At 37.9% G+C, this 18,826-nt stretch overlaps 1 protein-coding gene across 3 annotated transcripts in view; it reads right to left on the bottom strand.

Annotated features, from left to right (window-relative positions):
* Window positions 1-8,692: 8,692 nt before the first annotated feature.
* HERC4 (HECT and RLD domain containing E3 ubiquitin protein ligase 4) overlaps window positions 8,693-18,826 on the bottom strand; it is a 32,050-nt gene continuing 21,916 nt past the window's right edge. The window contains exons 15-24 of one of the 3 annotated variants that reach the window (XM_008944810.1): window positions 17,485-17,508; window positions 16,911-17,009; window positions 14,887-15,054; window positions 14,618-14,761; window positions 13,529-13,695; window positions 12,897-12,963; window positions 12,603-12,685; window positions 10,322-10,505; window positions 10,094-10,196; window positions 8,693-9,058 (exon numbers count right to left, since the gene is read on the bottom strand). In XM_008944810.1, coding sequence (XP_008943058.1) covers window positions 8,850-9,058; window positions 10,094-10,196; window positions 10,322-10,505; window positions 12,603-12,685; window positions 12,897-12,963; window positions 13,529-13,695; window positions 14,618-14,761; window positions 14,887-15,054; window positions 16,911-17,009; window positions 17,485-17,508 — 1,248 coding nt within the window. In that variant the 3' untranslated portion in view covers window positions 8,693-8,849. The remainder of the gene's footprint in view (window positions 9,059-10,093; window positions 10,197-10,321; window positions 10,506-12,602; window positions 12,686-12,896; window positions 12,964-13,528; window positions 13,696-14,617; window positions 14,762-14,886; window positions 15,055-16,910; window positions 17,010-17,484; window positions 17,509-18,826) is intronic. The other 2 variants (XM_008944811.1, XM_008944812.1) reach the window with 2 other exon arrangements.

Below are 18,826 nucleotides of genomic sequence, written 5' to 3'. Positions count from 1 at the left end.
AAGCGATGTAGGCGTTGGCTCCTCAGCAGTGACAGTCCTGCCACTCCAAACAGAATGGATCCCCCACGGCAGAAGTTTTTCACACTGTATACACAAGTCAAATATAGCACAGCTTGCATTACAAATAGCATTCAATAAATTGCCAAGGCTCCAAGGTGGAAGCTGGGCTGAGTTTGGAATAATATTTCTACCAGCATGTGAGAAGGCACACAAACACACACACAAAAAAAAGGCTTTCCTTTGATACTGATGCAACAAAACCAGGAGAAATGAACTCACTGCTGAGCAGATAAAACAACCTAACCTGGGAGCGCACCAGTTTGAGGTCACATCTCAGGCTGGGAGAACCATTCCCCACCTGCTGGCTCCACCTTGCATGTTAAAAGCAAAGCAGCTGCTCTTCATTAGTACCTTGTATATATTCAAGTGCTAGGCTGCCTTAAAACTGGATGTTGCAGATTTTGAAGTGCGGATCGTTTCCAAGCCTTTAGAACTATTTTGTAAAGTTGCACAGTGCAGTAGTGAGCGAAACGGCGTTTTTCTATAAACCACTTTTTCAACATTGGCCCAAATGAACTCTACGATGTAGATTATTCCTATACTTTGCTTTAATATTTATTACATTTTGGAAGATGTATAGTAGCTGTTCTTTGAAGATACACCAGTTAATAAATATTTAAGAACAGCCTCCTGTATGCATCAGAAAATGTTGGCATGTTGTCTCATTGTCCAGATTTAATACGGCTTTTATTTGGCTACACTAAAGAATGCAATATGTTTAGTTTTCACTTGCATGTCACAATGTATTAGTTTGTGCTATAGAAGATATTTTAAATTGAAATACTTTGTTTTAAATTATTTTTACAGTGAGGATTGTTTTCTGCTCTTTTATATTGTATATAGTGTCTTTTATGTAATCTACTGGCATATGTTTTGTAGAAGACTGTTTAAAATGACTGGCTATCTTCCTGCAACTTTTGAAATACAAAACCAGTGTTTTATACTTGTACACTCTGTTCTAAAGTCTATTAAAATTGTCATTTGATTTCTGGTTTCTGTTAATTTCTAGTGAAATCTTAAAAACTTAAGAAAAGATGCCCTATGAAGTCAAGCTATACCCTAGCTAATCTGTAAGGCATTCTATATTAAATTGTTTTTTTTCTATCTGCTTCCTTGGAAAAAAACAGCCTGATAAGCTACCCTGTCTTTGCTAAATTGACCACCTAAACCACAACACAATGTTGTCCTTCAGAAAACTGCTTTTCTCCTTTCAAACCCCATATTAACTTCGGGTGCATTTGCTGAACAGAAGTGTTTATTTCTGCTCCTGTTGCAGCACCATGCAGCCCTGCCACCCTTTGCTCCTGCCAGCCCAAAGCTCTCTTGCTGTTTGACACTTGCTGTGCTTCCAGCCCAACCCTCAACAGCCATGTTCAGGAGAAGCCTCCTGTAAGGAATCTGCACCACACAGGAGTTCAGGGCATGTTTTGGCATCACACACACAAACATTTCACTTGTGTTGTCTTTGTGTGGATGATGCTGACAGGCAGAGCATGAGTTTCCCTCTGGGGGGTGGTCTCACCAGACCACCACAGCTGCAGATGAAGCTCAGCTGCAGAGACCACTGGGTGGGTCAGTCTCAGGTTTGCCCCATGGCTTCCTGGGGGCTACAGGTGTGCTGACCCCCACACCCCTAAAAAGATCCACTCCCTTGACCCACAGCAGCCAGGGCCCAGTTTAAGTGGCTTTCCACTAGGTAACATTTTACTAGTTTGACTGCACAGTACTTCTGAACAAATCACATTTGTATTAGTCAAACAAATTGTTCACAAACCTCAAACACTTGAGACACAAAGTATTAAAAGTAGCAGAAATGTGTTCTGCAGGTGAAGTTTCCTTATCAACTGCTTATTACTCTGAAAGGACTTGAAAACATTTTTCTTCTAGAGTGAAACAGCTGCATCTTTTGCTACACTTAGATGAAGAGGTTCTGGTTTTTGTTCTTTTTTGTATCTCTGCCAATGTAATTTGAACAGAAGAGGAACCCCAAACTATAACATGTCACCTTTTTCCTCCACACACTGTTTTTTTCCTGCAATGATGACATTGTCTTTAAATACTGTTTAAAACAATCATTAGGTAAATGATGGGGACAGGGAAACATTTACTACCACAGCTCTTTGTTATCCCTGTTAGAATCACAGCATCATTTAGGTTGGAAAAGATACTCAGTGTCTTACATGAAATCCACCTGGAAGCATGAAGCCTGTGTTCAGTTCCAGCTGTAATCTGTACAATCTCAAGAAGGAAGAATACTTATTTTTCTCATAATTTGCATTACTACCCTACAAAAAGCAATTTAACCCTGTAAGTATTTATATTAAATAGATGCATTGAGAAAAGCCAAGCACAAGCAATGGTTTAACAAGACATTGCCATTCCCCTGCCCCCTTTCACCCTATTTTGATGCTTTAGGCACAGTAACTAGACCTTACAGAAGTATTTCAAGTGACATAAAAGAAGTCCATATTTTATATCTTGTCATATTTATTTCTTAATGGCCAGGCATTCTCTACATGTTTACCCTGAGTCTAGTACATTTTTTAATTAGTGATTTTGATTATGGAAAATACACGATGGTTCTAAATACACGTCAGTGTCGACCACTATCCACTTGGGAAGGGCTATGAGAGCACAAAACTTGGTTGAAACCAGCATCAGAATCAATTTGAAAAACTAGGAAAAGTTGGAAACAGTCTGTAGCTCAGGTTAAGACAGTGCAGCAGCTCTCTACTGAAGCAAACACACACACAGAGCTGTGCCACAGCTGTTTGTCGTGGGCCTTTTAAACGACAGGCACAAGAAGCCCTTGTAAGGCACACCCTAAGTGTAGCTCATCCTGCCTAGCAGATGGTGGGAGCAGATACATGACTGCAGGTTTTTAAAGGACTAAGTTTCTTAAGAGACACAAACCTGAGCACTCTATGACTACGGGACTGTTCTTTCTGCTCTCCCAGAGTGAGAGACTCTGCTGTCCCTGCAAGCCCCAGTCACAGCACAGCCTCTCAGAGCCGCCCCTGCACCAGCATCACCTGTGAAGGAGCCAATAGCAAAGCAGACACATCCAAACTACACATTAAGGTGTAGATTTTAGACATCCTCTGTAAGAAAATAAGTTTTTGAAAGCCACAAAGAAACATGAGTCCTTAAAAACAACGTACAAATGCATTTCAGTGTGTTTTTGTTGCTTGGTCCTGGGGTTTGTTTTCACTCTGTACAATTATTATTCATACCACTTCCAAAGTTCCACGCACAGCAGCCCTTGGAGGCACCAGCACCAGAGCTCAGCCCCTTCTTGCTCTGCAGCCATTCCACAGAAGCTGCTGCGCAGCACCTGGCCCAGAGACACCACACACTGAAGGGGACCACCCCGAGCCCTTACAGTGGGGTATCACATCTTACCCCAACCTCCGAAACCCCTCCTGCCACTCACCACTGGCCATGGAAGGAAAGGGGGCCACAGAGACCTCCAGCACCCTGCAGGGAGGGCCCTGGGCTGCTGTATCAACACTCCCCACTGCAGAGCCTGAACACAGACCATGTGTGGGCAGCAGGGAACTGCTCCCAGCTGCCCCCTCACCTACAGACACCACCCACAGCCCTTTTCTCCTCAGCTACCCTCTCCCTTTGTTTATGGCTCATTTAATCTTGTCACCTCTGGGTATTTGTACCTTGCCAGTGGTCAGCCTCAGGCCAGTTGAGATGCTACAGGTGGCTCCCACAGTGCTCAAGCACTGCTGCTAGCAAGTGCACCCACATAACTTTTGTGTTGAATTAAGCCATAAATAATTAAATTAGTTTCAGCTTAAAAAATTCTCAAAGACATGGCAAACAATTTCTGGGTTTTAGCTACAGTCTGCCAGCTCTGTTCTTTGAAATGGAAAAGCTGGTGGATTTGCTCAAAAAAGGGAAGGAAACGTAACTTTTACATTGTACTTAAACTGAAGTCTTCACGTAACCCTGTTTCCTCACTGAAATTCCTCATATGCTCAGGTGTGTGGGGGAAAGCAGTGAATACCTGTAGACATGTAACTGTCGCCCTGGCACTGCACAGTGTCTGATTCATGTTGATGTGTCCAGCCTAGGCCTGGGTGAGATACAGATCTTCACTAGCACCATACACACAAACTATGCTGCACAGAACAGCTCTGCCGTTTGCACGTGCAATAAGGGTCATAAATCCTCATTTTCCTTTCTAACAATCTGAGACTGATGCATATGCCTTTGGCTGGAGGAAAAAAAAAAGTCAAAACAACAGTGACTGCTGCCCTAGCCCACACAATTCCTTTGAGCACGCTCCTGACACCAGAAACACACTATTTTGTTGTTCTGTAAAAGATGAATGCAGCATGTTCAAACCCAGGGCATATGGAGGAGCTCAAGACTGTTCAGTCTACTGGCGATGAGACCAGACAGTCTGTACAGATGATACTTCTGTGCAGTCCTAGTGTGCCTATGGTATTGCCACAGTTAGTTTTAGGTGTTTTGTTTTGTTTTTTTTTTTAATTTCTTCCTAGTTGTCTTGTGGTCAGAAGACAAAAGACATCTCTCTCATTCAAAAGATCTGCATGACTGCAGAAATGTAGAGGCAAAGGTTTGCAGTGTTAAAGTTTCAGAACACTCCACTTGCAGAGAGGAATTCAGTGTAATAGGTGGCACAGAGTTAAATAATGACCCTGTTCATGCCTAAACACCTTTCCTCCAGAAAAAAAAGTCACTGAGGACTCAGTGAAATGTTCAGGGAACTCAAGTGCATAGACATTGTGGCTGGTGGCATTTCTGTATGGGGTAGCGCACATGGAAAAACAGCCAAGAGGATTTCTTTGGGCTCTAAGGTGTAGTATTAAATCAGCTATGGCAGGTGGCAGAGGACACTCTGAGCTGTTTGAGGTCTGGGCAATGTTTTTCAAGTTATTTTTCCAAACAAGAAAATTTCCTCAACAGCACACTGGAAAACAAAAATAGTAGCTTGATGATTAGGTCACCTAAACCCCCACACTGACCTACCAAGAAATACCCACTTGGTAAGCAATGGGAACTGCTGCTTACCAGCAGAAACAAAGTATTTCTCTCTTCCTCTTTCTTTTCCCCTCAACAGCTGAGTAATGCAGTTGTACATAGTGCACGCAACTACATAGTCCTGGTTGCACAATGGAAAAAAATCAACACAACCATTCTTCTGGTGCTCACTATATACCAGTCTATCAATCTTGCTGAAAACTATTATTAAAAGAAAGCTTTTATTCTTTATTTATCTTAATTGCAGATTTAAGATAAGATCTTAAGTGCCTTTATTTAGAGAGTTCAATTTTATAGTGGTTAATATTTGATTACATTAAACTTAATTTATTCCTGATAAATCAGGTTTATTGCAGCAGAGAGCAGTGTGATGAACTGAAATCCTTTTCCAAGTAGCATATAAATCTTCTTGAAAGGAATAGCACTGCTTGATGCTGGACAGGAGTAACAACCTCATTAGCAGTAACTCCCACAAAGCGCCCAAGGAGAAAAGTCATTCTTAAGCAGGGCTCACTGCTTTAATAATTCTGCACTGGCACAGGGCAGCAGCATTCCCAGATTTTCCCCACAAAATAAGGGACAAACTTCTATGATACATGTAGTTGAAACCACCTGTGTAGTTCTGCCATACAAATTTCCTCTTCAGTCCTGTACAAAGGTGACAGGGCAATAACTCCAGCACACACCTGCCCTACCTACGGCAACAAGTCCTCCCTCTGTAACCATGACAGGCATGCATGCGAGTTGGACATGCAGCTAGAGCTCTCCAGTGATCATTTTGGATCTTTATCAAAATGCTAACCTACCTCACAAATAAAAATACCTCCTTTAAGTATTTTTAGTAACTGTAAAATGCTCCCACTGCAGCCCAAACTATTGCTTGTATTAGCCCCGTTGCTTGTATTATCCTTGGTGAAAAAGGGGAATGCAAGCTCTCCTGACTACCTGGAGAACTGACAAGGTGGAAGGCCCTAGGTAGGCCTTCTTCATTAACACTATGGCCACTCTAGCTAAGCCTAGAGTGGAAGGCATTCTATTTTCCCCTTTCTCACAAGGCATGGCATCAAATATTGTATGCAAAATCATACTTGGATCAAGAAAGAGATATCAGCTCTTGCTGCCCACCTTTCTGCAGACAGAGGTACAGAGGTACCTTAAGTGTACAGTACCTGTGGAGATCCTTCACAGGGCTGGTACAACTGTGAAGCAGAACTAATGGCAACATAAGTATTGCAGAAAGTATTAACTGCTTGACAGTAGTAATAGAATGACTAGTAATTGCTCTAGGAGTACAGAAAAGTCTTTTACCTTGTTACGTGGATAACGTCTGTTTTGCAACAGGGCACCTGTCTCACTGCACACAATGAGCTAACACCTGTAAAACAATCAGGAACATTTAGCAAATACAATCATGCTCTGGAGGACCCAACTCCACCTCTTGCAGAGGTAGATGAAACCAAGGCCAAAATTGCAGAAGGGAATCTCATGTGAATGCTGTCCCAAGGAAAGTGACTCTTGTCCTACTCTGCCAGTGGCTTCTCAACACAACATTTAACCCATCATCCAATAGCTCCCCTCCTCCCAACACTTACTAATGTCTGTTAAGTGTTCTGACAGAGCAATAAATACCTGTCGCTGATGCTGGAGAAACTTTTGCAGCAACATGAAGTAACTGCCACAGCAGATTCAAAGATAAAGCACATCTAAGTTCTCTAGCAGATCCTACATGGGGCAGCAAAAACTGAAAAGAGTTCAGGAACTATGGCTTGGATTCCGTCTCAGACCCTCTCATCTACAGAATAATAAATACTCATCTTTCAGACTGATATTCATGAGAAATCAAATACAGCAAAAATGAGAGAAAGACCCATAGGGAAATTAAATACATATATATAATAGTGCTGGGTTTAGATGATGTATGCTAAATTAAGACTTGGACGTGCACAACTGAACTTAAAAAAACCCTATCGTTCAGTGAACACCATCAACTGTGTACTCTGAATGAAGCCAGAGTCCCACAGAAAAAAACCAGCACTTGATCATGTAGTAATACACAATGGAAAAAGGAAGGACAGCTTTACATTAGCCATGTCCCAGTTCTTTAATACTTGCCTCTGTAACCTTAGTATTTCGTAACTTAAGAAGTGTTTTAATACTACCTGGTAAAATGAGGGCATAATTTTTTTTTTCTCTCCTTTTCTTTTTTTTTTCTCCATGTACAGTAAGATGAAACTGCTTTTTTTTTTTCTTTCTAGTTTCTTGTTTCTCCCAAAGGGGGAGAATCTCCCAGTCAGGTAACAAATGTTGGAAAAGATGGAATATGAGCTGCATACAAAGAAATTACCAGCTGTTAAATTTCATGAGAAATCTGCAAAAACAAGCATTAAGGAAAAAATGAATTATTTTAACTGTACTGACTGCTTTGTATTTTATCTATTGCTAGCACAGAGACTGCATGTTATGTAAGAGGTTACAATGAATGAATTTTCCCACATTCCAAGTCTTGATATCCGAGCTGTACACTCCGTTTAACGCATGCAGAAGTTGCTCTCCAACTGAAGAAACAGGAATGATGCGAGCATCTGTACACATCAACCAACAAAGTTTTTCATTCAAGTCTTTTATTATAGCTTGAATTTTTTCACTGCATTTAAAAATCTAAAAAAAATAAATATTTGTTTCACAGCTGCAAGTCACATATGCATTAACACCACAAAATCTGGAATTTCACCAGAGAAGGAAAGTCATATTCCGAAGTGTCCAGCTAAGCACAATCATCTCAGGGCAATTATACTAAAAATAAAATCTTAAGAAAAGGGGAGGGGGGGTGTTAAAGAGTTATTTCAAATGCATTTACCTGGAAAAAGGTGAAAATTCTATTAGAAACCATAAACTATGCTTTCAGCATTTAAAAATAAATGTTGAACCTCTTGACAGCAACAGTTGTCTGGTGCATCTTTTTCTTTGAAGCTGTATTCTTGACATACGGCTGCAGAGGTTTCAAATGATAAATTAACCTCCTTTACAACTGTGTCCACTTAATTACAGAATCAGTCCTTAAAAGCAAAACTGTGTATTAAGTCAGCTTGTCCATCCACATATTAAAAATGCCATCGTATGCAGTTTTGTATCGGTACTAAGTGACTGTTTCATGGATTGTACATTGTGAAGATGAATGTCTCTTAAACAATCACTTTCATTATTAAGGTTCTTAAAACAAACCAGAAAAATATATATCTTCAGAAATCAGAGTAGTCACTTCTTTTGTTAAAAGCCATAAAATAAGCTCATATTCAATTACAAGCAATAGAAACCATACTGCTATCGGAACATAATTATTTTATCACAAAAATTTATTATTTACAAAATGAAAAGTTACCAAGTGAATTTACCAGGGAAAAAGTTAAATGTTCTTACTAAGTGATCTGAAAAACTTAAGCAAGTCTCTCATGCACTCACACGCCAAATTGTTTGCTTGAAGTGAAATGTTAAATCATGTTAGTGAAACTTGACTCCCATTCACAAGACTCTTGTTTTTATTGTAAGATGGCAAAATCCACATGGTTCTGTACAAGAAGGTTTGTGTTAAGACAGTTCCTCATTTCTGTAAATGTTTTTTGGCTCCCGTGAATATCCGTATCACTGAACATTTTTGCAAATAATCAGTTATATTATCAACTCTTCCATTTAACCCACTGAATTTACCACCACAAGAAAGACACAAAGTTAGTTTAATGATCCCACGTTACACAGAACTCTCATTTCTGAAGTTATACTAAGCTGAAACCTTCATAGTGATCTATAGCCTGGATCAACTTAGATTTCAGGGTCTCTTTATCTGTGTATTTTGGAAGATCAAGAAGATTAAAGCAAGTGTGAGCTACTGGAAGATAACCTTCTCCACCTCCTGTTGGCTGGATGACTAGTTTAAGACACTTCATTCCCAGAATTGGAATACGGTCACTGCCTGTCAGAAACACTGTCAAGAAAAAAAGGAAACAAAACAAAGTCTTGAAAGTAGTTTAAGACTAACACTGGACATGTCATATACACACTTCTAGGAAACATGGGTTTTAATTATTCCAGCAATGGTTACATTTTCACGCTGAAGTTGTTCTGCTAAACTCAAAAGACAGACTAATCACTCAATCCAACCTCCATCTTTAACACATGAACTCTTAACTCTAACACAAACGACATATAAAGGAAAACATTTCACTTTAGCATATGAAACCAAGCAGTCCTAAAAAAATGGAGAAAAAAAAAAAAGTAGGATCTTCTTCACGGACTGGAATTTGTTATTTAAATTTTATTTTTTTTTATGGATTACTGAACACTTGCAACCATCTTGTAAATACTTAAAATGAGTTTGTTCAGTATGAAATTTATCTGAATTGGAAACTAATCTACAAACCAGTCTCAAAAAAAAGTTCAATCACAGGAAACTTCACTAACATTGTTTTTCCCCCTGTATGTTTCATACATACTTTGATGAATTTACAATCAGTTATAATTTCAAAATTCCATCTCTGAAAAATCTGGAGGATGTGAACTTCAAAAAGTTCAATCACAGGAAACTTCACTGACATTGTTTTTCCACTCATACCTTTATGAATTTACAATCAGTTATAATTCCAAAATTCCATCTCTGAAATATCTGGAGGATGTGAACTTTACATCAAAACACACAAAAAAATTCCTAGTAATCAGATAAATCACACTTAGCGGAGTTTAAACTGTTGGTTTTATTGGGGGTTAAGTTTTCTTTTTCTTTTTTATTTTAAGTTTGCTAATGCTGCTCTGGTCTACCGTGACCTTGTAACAGCCCACCACCCAGAATTACTCAGAGACAAGCTCATAATCAATTCTTGTACTATGATTTTTTTTCTTCCAAATATAGTTAATCACATCATTATAGAAAAAATATTTACACCTACCATCTCCTAGCAAGAGCCTGAAATCACAGTGATCCACCTCAGTTAGCAAATTCAGCAAAGCAGTTTCAAATACTTACACAAAAACTGTTTTTTCTTCTCCAAAGACAACTCATGAAAGACCTCCCAGAATATTTTAATTGTAGGATGGTCTGCCCAGTATTCTCCTTTGTATTCTGTATTCTAAAATGAGCAGGAAATTAGGTTATTGTTCACATGTAGAACTAGTAGGATGATGTGACCAAGGTTTTGGTTTTGCACCTTGAAATTAGAAATATATGAAACAAACAGCTACCTATAGTTCTTACCTTCTCCAGTTCCTTCCAGTCGTAGTTTGTGTTCCCAATCACCATTGCCTGCAACTCGCTGGGCTGGAAGAGCTGAAGAACTTTACCTCCACATACTTTGTGGAAGCCTGCATGGAATGCACTGAATAAGGAAGCCACAGATCTATTGAAGATGTAATCCACATATGCATCTACAAAATCTTGTCTGTACGAAGAAGAAAAACAGAATTATGCTTAAAAAAAAAAAAAAAAAAGAAAAAAGCAAAAAGAATATGTCACTCTTCTACCAATAAAACAGTCGCTATTTTTGTATAGAACAGAGCTGAGGAAGCTAAGCAAAAAGGATCCTAATGTATTATATTCTCTGCTTCACATTATAACCATAGTGAAGAAAACTTCAATGAGAATGGCACATAAATCTATTTCCCCACCTTGCACCCTGAGACAGAGTCCATAATATGCAACAGAACACCATAACATTTAGCATTATTCACTTCAGGTGCTACCAACTTTTCTCTCATTTGTATGCATTAATGAACTGGACGGAATGGCAACAAGCTTAAAGGCTTGAATCACATGCAGTGTCCTGAAACCAGCTACTCAAACTCACTGTTTCCTACACAGCGTTTCAGGGGAGAACTAAAATTCCTTGAAGTGATACAGTTTTTTTGGGTTGTTTTTTTTTTTTTTTGGTTGGTTGGGTTTTTTTAATTACCATTTTAACCAACCCTGCTTAACACTGTTAGGTTCTACACTGGCAGAGTGACTTCAGTTATGGACTGCAGTTATCCAACCAACAGGCATTCCCTGTGAAAACCCACAGTATTTGAACAACATCCATGGTATCTGAGTAACATCAATAACGTAAAGGAACATCTAAACACAATTTGACAATGCACTTATCAAAGGTGTTGAACTGAAAACACTAGAGATGAGCAAAGGGGCGAGTCACACTCCTCTTCCAGCACTCAGTGAGATAACCATGTGATGCACACTATGGAATCATAGTTACCTACTCATGTAATACTAAGAGTGGAACGAAAGGCTGCTCCAGAGAAATTTCATAGTAATAAACTAGTTAAAGCATCATGGAGTATTTAGATCTTGAGAAACAGAAATTCTTCACTGTGGCAAGACAACAAGTGACAGTGCAATGCACATGCGCTGGGCACCTTGAAACTTTTCTCACAATTCAACTCCAATTTTATTGTCCCTTTGTGACAAAACACTGAATCACCAGAGAACCTCAAAGCTCCCATGTTTAAAATAAAGTATCACAATCCTCAGCTATGAGCCAAGGACTGAAAAAAAAAAAGTGTCACAGGTACAGGTGGTGATTGCAGTTGTTAATGGTAGGATAAACCAGGAGGATAAAAAACTCTCCATTGTGGGAGGTATTGTCACTGTACATGGCTATGTGCAGATTTCTGATACCCTTAGAATCTTTTATCATCACTCCTTCTTCTACAACTGGCCTAGATCATTACAGAAAATGTTGCTCAAAACATTTGCCCTCTAGGAACACACCCAGAGGTACCTTTTCTCCCTTGTTCCTACCATACACAGCATAGGTGCGTTCTGTTCTAACAGTATGCTGCTTCCATTTGATTTTCCTTTTACTCTGGGAGAAGTAAAAGCACAGAGAATTCATGGGGATTAAAGAGCAGACAGGAATACATGAAAGGAATGGACAGAAAGAGATAGGAAAATGGCAGTATTTTGCAAAAAGGGACAAAAGCACCACCAAATATATTCTGCCTGCCCTCCAGGGTCTGAAAAGGAACAAAGGGTGAGTCTGCTCTTACAAGCACAACTAACAGAATCCTTAACCTTTTTCTCTACAAACACCACCCATCACACAATCTCTTACAATAATACCACTATATAACAGTAGATGAATTTATCCACTCTAAAAAAGTGAAGACTTCTCTGAAATAATATTTCTTATATGAATAGTTGACACATAATAGCATCTAGGTTGAAGTTTTCACCTTTTTTAACCATGTAAAATGGTGACCACATAGTCAAAATGAGCCCTAAAGAGCTTCAAAATAACTCTAGAGTTCAAAGTGAAAAGTAACTACTACAATACATCGAGTAGTATTAGCTAGCTCCTGCACAGCTGGCAAGTCCTTAAATACAACAGCTATTTTAACAATACACGTGAGAACAGCTTGGAAAAACTAAGTAGTTTTACCTCCAACATTAGTGTAACAGCTTGGCAAAGGATATTTATAGCAGCCCAGTTACATTCCCAAAGCAGACAGTAACACTGACCTACCCTGTAACCCATAAAACTCACCTATTTTGTTTGACTACGGGAATGTCAGCACCATTAGGAACAAGCTCTTTAATTTCTGTTGTACCAAAGTTTTCCACAGTGATCTATTTAAAACAAACAAAACCAATATAAATCTTTATAGCATCGAGTACTTCTTCCCACCACTTAGCTAACAGCACCCTGAATGGCAGATACAGATGCTAAAATTCATGGGAATCAGCAGCTGATGCTTTTGCTCAGACACTTGTTCAGACTCAGCTACAGTAGATGGTATGAACATGATGAGAAATTCTTTAAACACTACATAAAACTTACAGTAAAATTAAGACAAAATGCTTCTTCAATGTCATCCTCTGGATAGTCCAGTAATTGTTGCATTCCCCTGCAAAATAAGTTACAAAGTACTTGTACCAGTGCAAAGACTGACAAGCTGTTTCCTGCAGTCTTTATGCTTTGATAATTCAAGTTTTAAAAAAAAATCTTCGTACTGTTATTTCATTTATTAGCTCACTGACTTGCAGTGTGCAGTGCTGGGACATCTCAGACTTTTTTTCTCTACTCAAGGGCAAATATTTAGCATGTATTTGTTCCTGAAATAAGCAAAAATGTTTCCTTAATGGACTAAATAAACTGTTCAGGACTAAACTATGTTCACACTTAGGCTTATAAAATTAATGGTTAAAACTCAAAAGTTTTTAATTTCATACACTATTTTCCCTTAAGATTCTTGTAGAATAATGAAACAGAAGACATAAATACTAAACACAAGCATTTGGAAGCGGGAGTTCAACAGCATTTATCCTTTCCCAAAGGCCATGATGACTGCAAGTTACTCTGAGCTGTTTATCCTGTTAGTGTGATGATAACACTTGTTCTTTATGTTCTTAAAGGCAAGTGTTGAATTAAAAACTTATTTCTAGTAACAATCCTTTTTCTTTCTTGCTTACCTGCCAACATCCGGCATCAACTCTTTTAAGTCATCCAGGGATGGTTTCTTATTCAATAGCTTTTTGTACAAAGCCAAAGGGAAATGAAGGTCTACAATAGTAAAATTATATATTGCTAGCCCACAGACAACACCGATCAAATGAAACAAGTCACTGTCTTCAAAGGTCTAAGAACAGAAAACAGACAAGATGCTTTAAAATAAGGAATTTATTTTAATCTTCCAAAGTCCACAAAAAATGTACAGTGCAGTATAATCAGTGAATAAATGGAATATAAATTGCATTTATATTTTCTTTAAATATATATGTATCCATAAGTACTGAGGAAAACAGGATAAAGTTTTACCTGGCTGAGAGAGACTGAAATCCAAGGAAACAGAACTCTCTCTACTGTGAAAAAAACCCTGAGAAACAATGTATTTGGTGTTACCAGTGATGTTACTGCTGGAAGCAGCATATTAAGATACTGTTTTTGTCAGTGACTTACTATTGCAATAGTAATGACATTACTTCAGTGCTTAAATATATGTCAATATTTTTTAAAGTTCTTCTTGGGAGGAGCTCACTATTGACTCCCTTGGAATTAATGGCCAGAACTTAAAACACAGCTGTGGAAATGTTAAAATTGAGGTATCTGTGATACAGCCACCCATGTCAGTGCTCTTCTCTGAAAGAGGACTATAACATCAACAATCAAACTTTTAAGAAAGTATGATTAGATGAGTACCTACGACCTGGACCCATAAACATGACTGAACACAGAAAGAAAGACCTGTTCAACATGCCACTTGAAGAATTTGACTCTGCCACCTTGATTTAGTGATTCTGCTCCTGGAATTAGTTTACTCTGGCTGGCACTTCTTCCTACTAAACTCATCTGGGATGGGGACAACTGGTAAGGAGTGAGGAAGAGGGAAAACAGAAGGGGAAAAATTTCACTTAAAAATTACAAACAAAAAAAATAATTTTTTTGACAATACTTCAGCTTCTCCTCTTGAAATAAAACTCCCAACAACTATAATGATAATATATTACTAATAGAAATATTATTAGTTAAAAGAAAATTAATGACTATAGAACACATCCTACCTTATCAGAGAACCAGATCAACCTGGACTCTTCATAATACCGAAACATTCCATATTTGGGATCTAGCAACTCCCGCATGATGAGCAAAAAGAATTCTTTGCGAACTCCTCCAGCATCAACAGCTTCTTCCCCTACAAAAATAACCTGGAACACACAATTCAGTCAGCACCCAATTAAAAACGGATTACACGACAGCATGTGTCAAAAGATATCCTCAACCACTCGCACATCAGTGAGAAGACACTTTGAGCAGCATGTACTGAGAGTACCTTGAGTGGCTTCTTGTAGTCTACATTCTTTGTTTTCCTTAGGACTTCCACTGCATCTCCTACAATATTGTCTCTCCGTACCATTAGTATCAGGCATGGGTTGACAGATTCAAACACTGGCAGAAAGAGAGAAGACAAATTCTGCCTGTGAGCCTGATCTGCAGCCATCTGGAAAAAAAAAAAAAAAAAATAAAGTGTCAGTAGGTAACATAAGATTCCTGTCAACATTAAGTGCCCATCATTCTTATCTTAAAAAGTGTAAAAGACAAAAGACATGAATGGGACTAGCTATTACATGAGATACTGAATTTGCCCAGTTTTTCTCCCTATTCCTTTTATCTTGGGACATATTTAATCTCAGGGAACACTTTCTCTTTACATATTGGCCTCATCAATGCTTATGTTCAGGAAAGTCTTAGAATACAGTTTTTGACATTCCAGTCAAAATACTTTGGGCAACATAAAGGAAGCAAAAAAAATACTGCACTTCACCTAATGAAGAGTAGTAAGCTGTTTGGTATAAGTCTGGCATGAAAATAACCATTAAAAACTAATTCATAGAATGAAAAGTGATTTGTTCATATATTTCATTTGCATTATAATTTTTTATTAGTTGTTTAAAATACTGTTGCAAAGGTTCTAAATACAGAACTCCTGAAAGCTTGTGGTTCAATACTATCTAATGTTGTTAATAGAAACATTCAATGTGAACATTTCCCTGAATCCATCCAACATGGGTATTGATTGTATACATACACTTTTAAAGGCATACAAAAATCTTTATTATGAACTACAAAAGCAAGCTACTGTTTTTCTCCCTGAGCCCATTACTTAAGCATGACTTAACTCTTCTGTTTAATTTCACTCAGAACAATGACTTTTGTTATGTTAAACATTATAAATGGGGTGGGGGTGTGCTTTTTCTGCTGTTACTTTTGCAGCAGCCTCCATTCTACCTTCTGTTTTTTAAGAGTAGGATTCATTATATGCTCACAGCAACTGAACAGGCACGGATTAGATGCATAAAAAAAATTCCAAACATTGAATAAATGCAGCAGCTCACCACATCCCATTGCTTTCTATTCTACCTAGAGATTCATGAAAACATGTAAGATTCTCACAGTTACTCTAGTGTTGTTCAGTGTATCTATCTCTAGACAAGAGATATGGGTCAAGATATTTGTAGCAAGAATCTAATTTCTAGGCAAGTCTCTAGTTTAAGCCACAGAAGTGAACAAATTAGAGTAATATATAATTGCACTTAACAGGAGAAAGAGGCAAAAACTACTCCAAATTGCAAGATCAGGAAACCTGGTCAGGAAACCACTATCCCAAGCAGATGCCAGACTTTCAAGATAAACTCCTGTTCTACTGCCTTGCAGATACCAAACAAACATCAGTTTAGCAGCATTTTGAAGGTGATATGATGGATGAAATGAGAAATGGGGTGTGCATTATATACCCACGTGCTGCCAACATGTTGCCTCTCTGACACTACCAATCTTAAGAACAGCACTAGCTTGCAAGTCTCATCAAGATAAAAAATTAAAAGTAACTCTCATCAGACGCTGATAGGTTGACTTTAAAGTCTGCTCGTAGGGGAGGTAGGATTGTTCTTCTCTAAGGGCGAGTTTCTTTGTTTGTTTGTTTGTTGTTTTGTTTTGTTTTGTTTTTTTTGTGGGATTTTTGATCATTGTCCATTTTTGTTGTTGTTTTGTGTTTTTTGTTATTCCTTTTAGACCTGTACTCTGGGTTAACACCTCCAAAAAGCCATTTCATTGAGAAATGAAAAGAAGTTCCTTAGAAATTTATGCAATTGTTAAACAACCTAATTTCAGCGTGATCCCAAACCCACAAAACCTTTAGCTTTTATCATGTACCCACCCTCGGATTAAAACTAGACCCATCATTCTTACAGAGAACAGATTACAGTTTATAAAAAACAACACGAACAGCAACCCCACAAGTCTCCAATTGAAAAAAAAAAACATAAAAAAAGTAACATTAAAACCTGAGATTCATACCTGCATCTGTATGACAGCATCCGTTTGTAGCAGAGTGGTTTTTGCCTGGGCATCAAACACAAATGGGTATGTACAAATTGTAACAGGAATATCTGTTAACTAAAATGAAAAGAACTATGTTATATCTCTGCTTATTTAAAAGCTACAGTCATGGCTTAAGAAGCCACTGCAATAGTACTCATTCAATACATCTATTTTACTGTAAAGAAAGAAATCTTTACTCATTGTCAATGTGGGACCAAAGAGTTTTAGGAAAATTAAGTGAATTTTCAATCGTTTAGTACTTTAGAAAAAAAGAAAACAAAACTAAAAAAACCCAAACCAAAACACACACAAACACCACTCTCACCTAGTACCTTTTATTACAACTTGTGGATATCATTGAAGTAGCTCTTATTTTCAAATGCTGGTCTGAATACAAAGAATTACATATTTTTTTTCCCCACAAAAACCTTTTCAGATTACCATAACTTGAAGTTTTACTCCCAAAAGAACACACCAGACAACACTTGGCATTCATTATTTCTGATTTCCTTACATTCTCCAAAAGAAATCAGACTGCAACCAATCTTACCTCAGTTAATCCATGGTTGACATCCTATGACAGCATTTGCACAAAGGTAGCAATAATTAAGATGAAAAAGCAGCATTAGTGTCTGCATTAATTATTCATCTCTGATGTAGATCTAAATATACTTATCTACACCTTCCCCCCCAGAAGAATCTTTACCGAGAAATAAAGAGCAACCACAAGCATTCTAATTAATTTATCAAATACAACCAGACCTTTCAAGACCTTATATAAAAGTGTTATAAGAAAAGGACCATTAAGGTATCATGTTTCCTTGGACGCAGAATTTTAATCATTGTAAATGTCTACTTCCAGATGACCTTTGCTTTTACTTTGGCATTTTCATTCTCAAACGGCTGTGGCATGTTAAATGAAACGTAAAACCTTTTCAGTAAGTAACAATTTGAAAGTACAAAAGAACCCCACCACTTTATCATGAAGTCTCAAGAATCTTGGTCTATGTGCCTATGATAATAAACGACATTTGAAAAGCAACAGATTCTTGAAATTTGAGACAGACTAATACATATGGCTGGGACCCTGTGGAGACTCCCACAACAAGCTATATCAGCTCTATTAAGAAACAAAGTGACCCATCTGGTGCTATGTTATGCTCCTTATCCTTTGCTGAAAGCCAAGTTCATTTTCACCCAGCAGGCAGAAAACAGGAAAATAAAAGGTAACGACAAGATAATAAATTTTAAATTTTACTCTGTGTATATATATGTATATATATATGACTCTGAAGTCAGATAAGTAGACATCCATGTTTCATATGAAGTGATAACCAGACTATTTTGCTCTCTATTTGTATCCCTAATTCCTACAGAAAACATCAGACATAAGTATCCCATTTGTCACAGGTAGCATTATACAATTTTCTACTCCTACTGTATCTGCCATTATTTATTCCTCGTTCAAATGGGGTTTTTTTCACTCCTTTAAGGCATATCTCAAGAACACATCTTCCAATCAATTTAGTACCTTCAGTTCTCCTCACTTATTTTTCTGTTGTTGAAGAGTAAGGGTTTTTTTTTCCCCAAGCTTCTCTCTGAGAATACTCTGAATACTTCTGAGATTTCCTTTTCTTCTGTATTTCCCCCTCCATGTTTTAATTAAGGAATTGAGCAAACAGCTTTGTCTCAAGTTATGACAATAAAAATTACACTAGCAAAAGACATTTTGACTCATTGTAACTGATTCAATAGGCAAGTCAAGTTTCTTAGAATTGTAAAAGCAAGGACACAGCACACTAGAGGATATGAAGGCAGGAAAAGGCCATCAAAATCATTTGCAAAGAAGATAAGACAAAGGTCATGGAATTCTGTTCAGCCCTGTAATAGAA

The sequence above is a fragment of the Merops nubicus genome, unplaced genomic scaffold, assembly GCF_000691845.1.
Source record: "Merops nubicus isolate BGI_N331 unplaced genomic scaffold, ASM69184v1 scaffold18527, whole genome shotgun sequence".
Lineage (NCBI taxonomy): Eukaryota > Metazoa > Chordata > Aves > Coraciiformes > Meropidae > Merops > Merops nubicus.
This window is presented reverse-complemented; position numbering and strand designations above follow the sequence as displayed.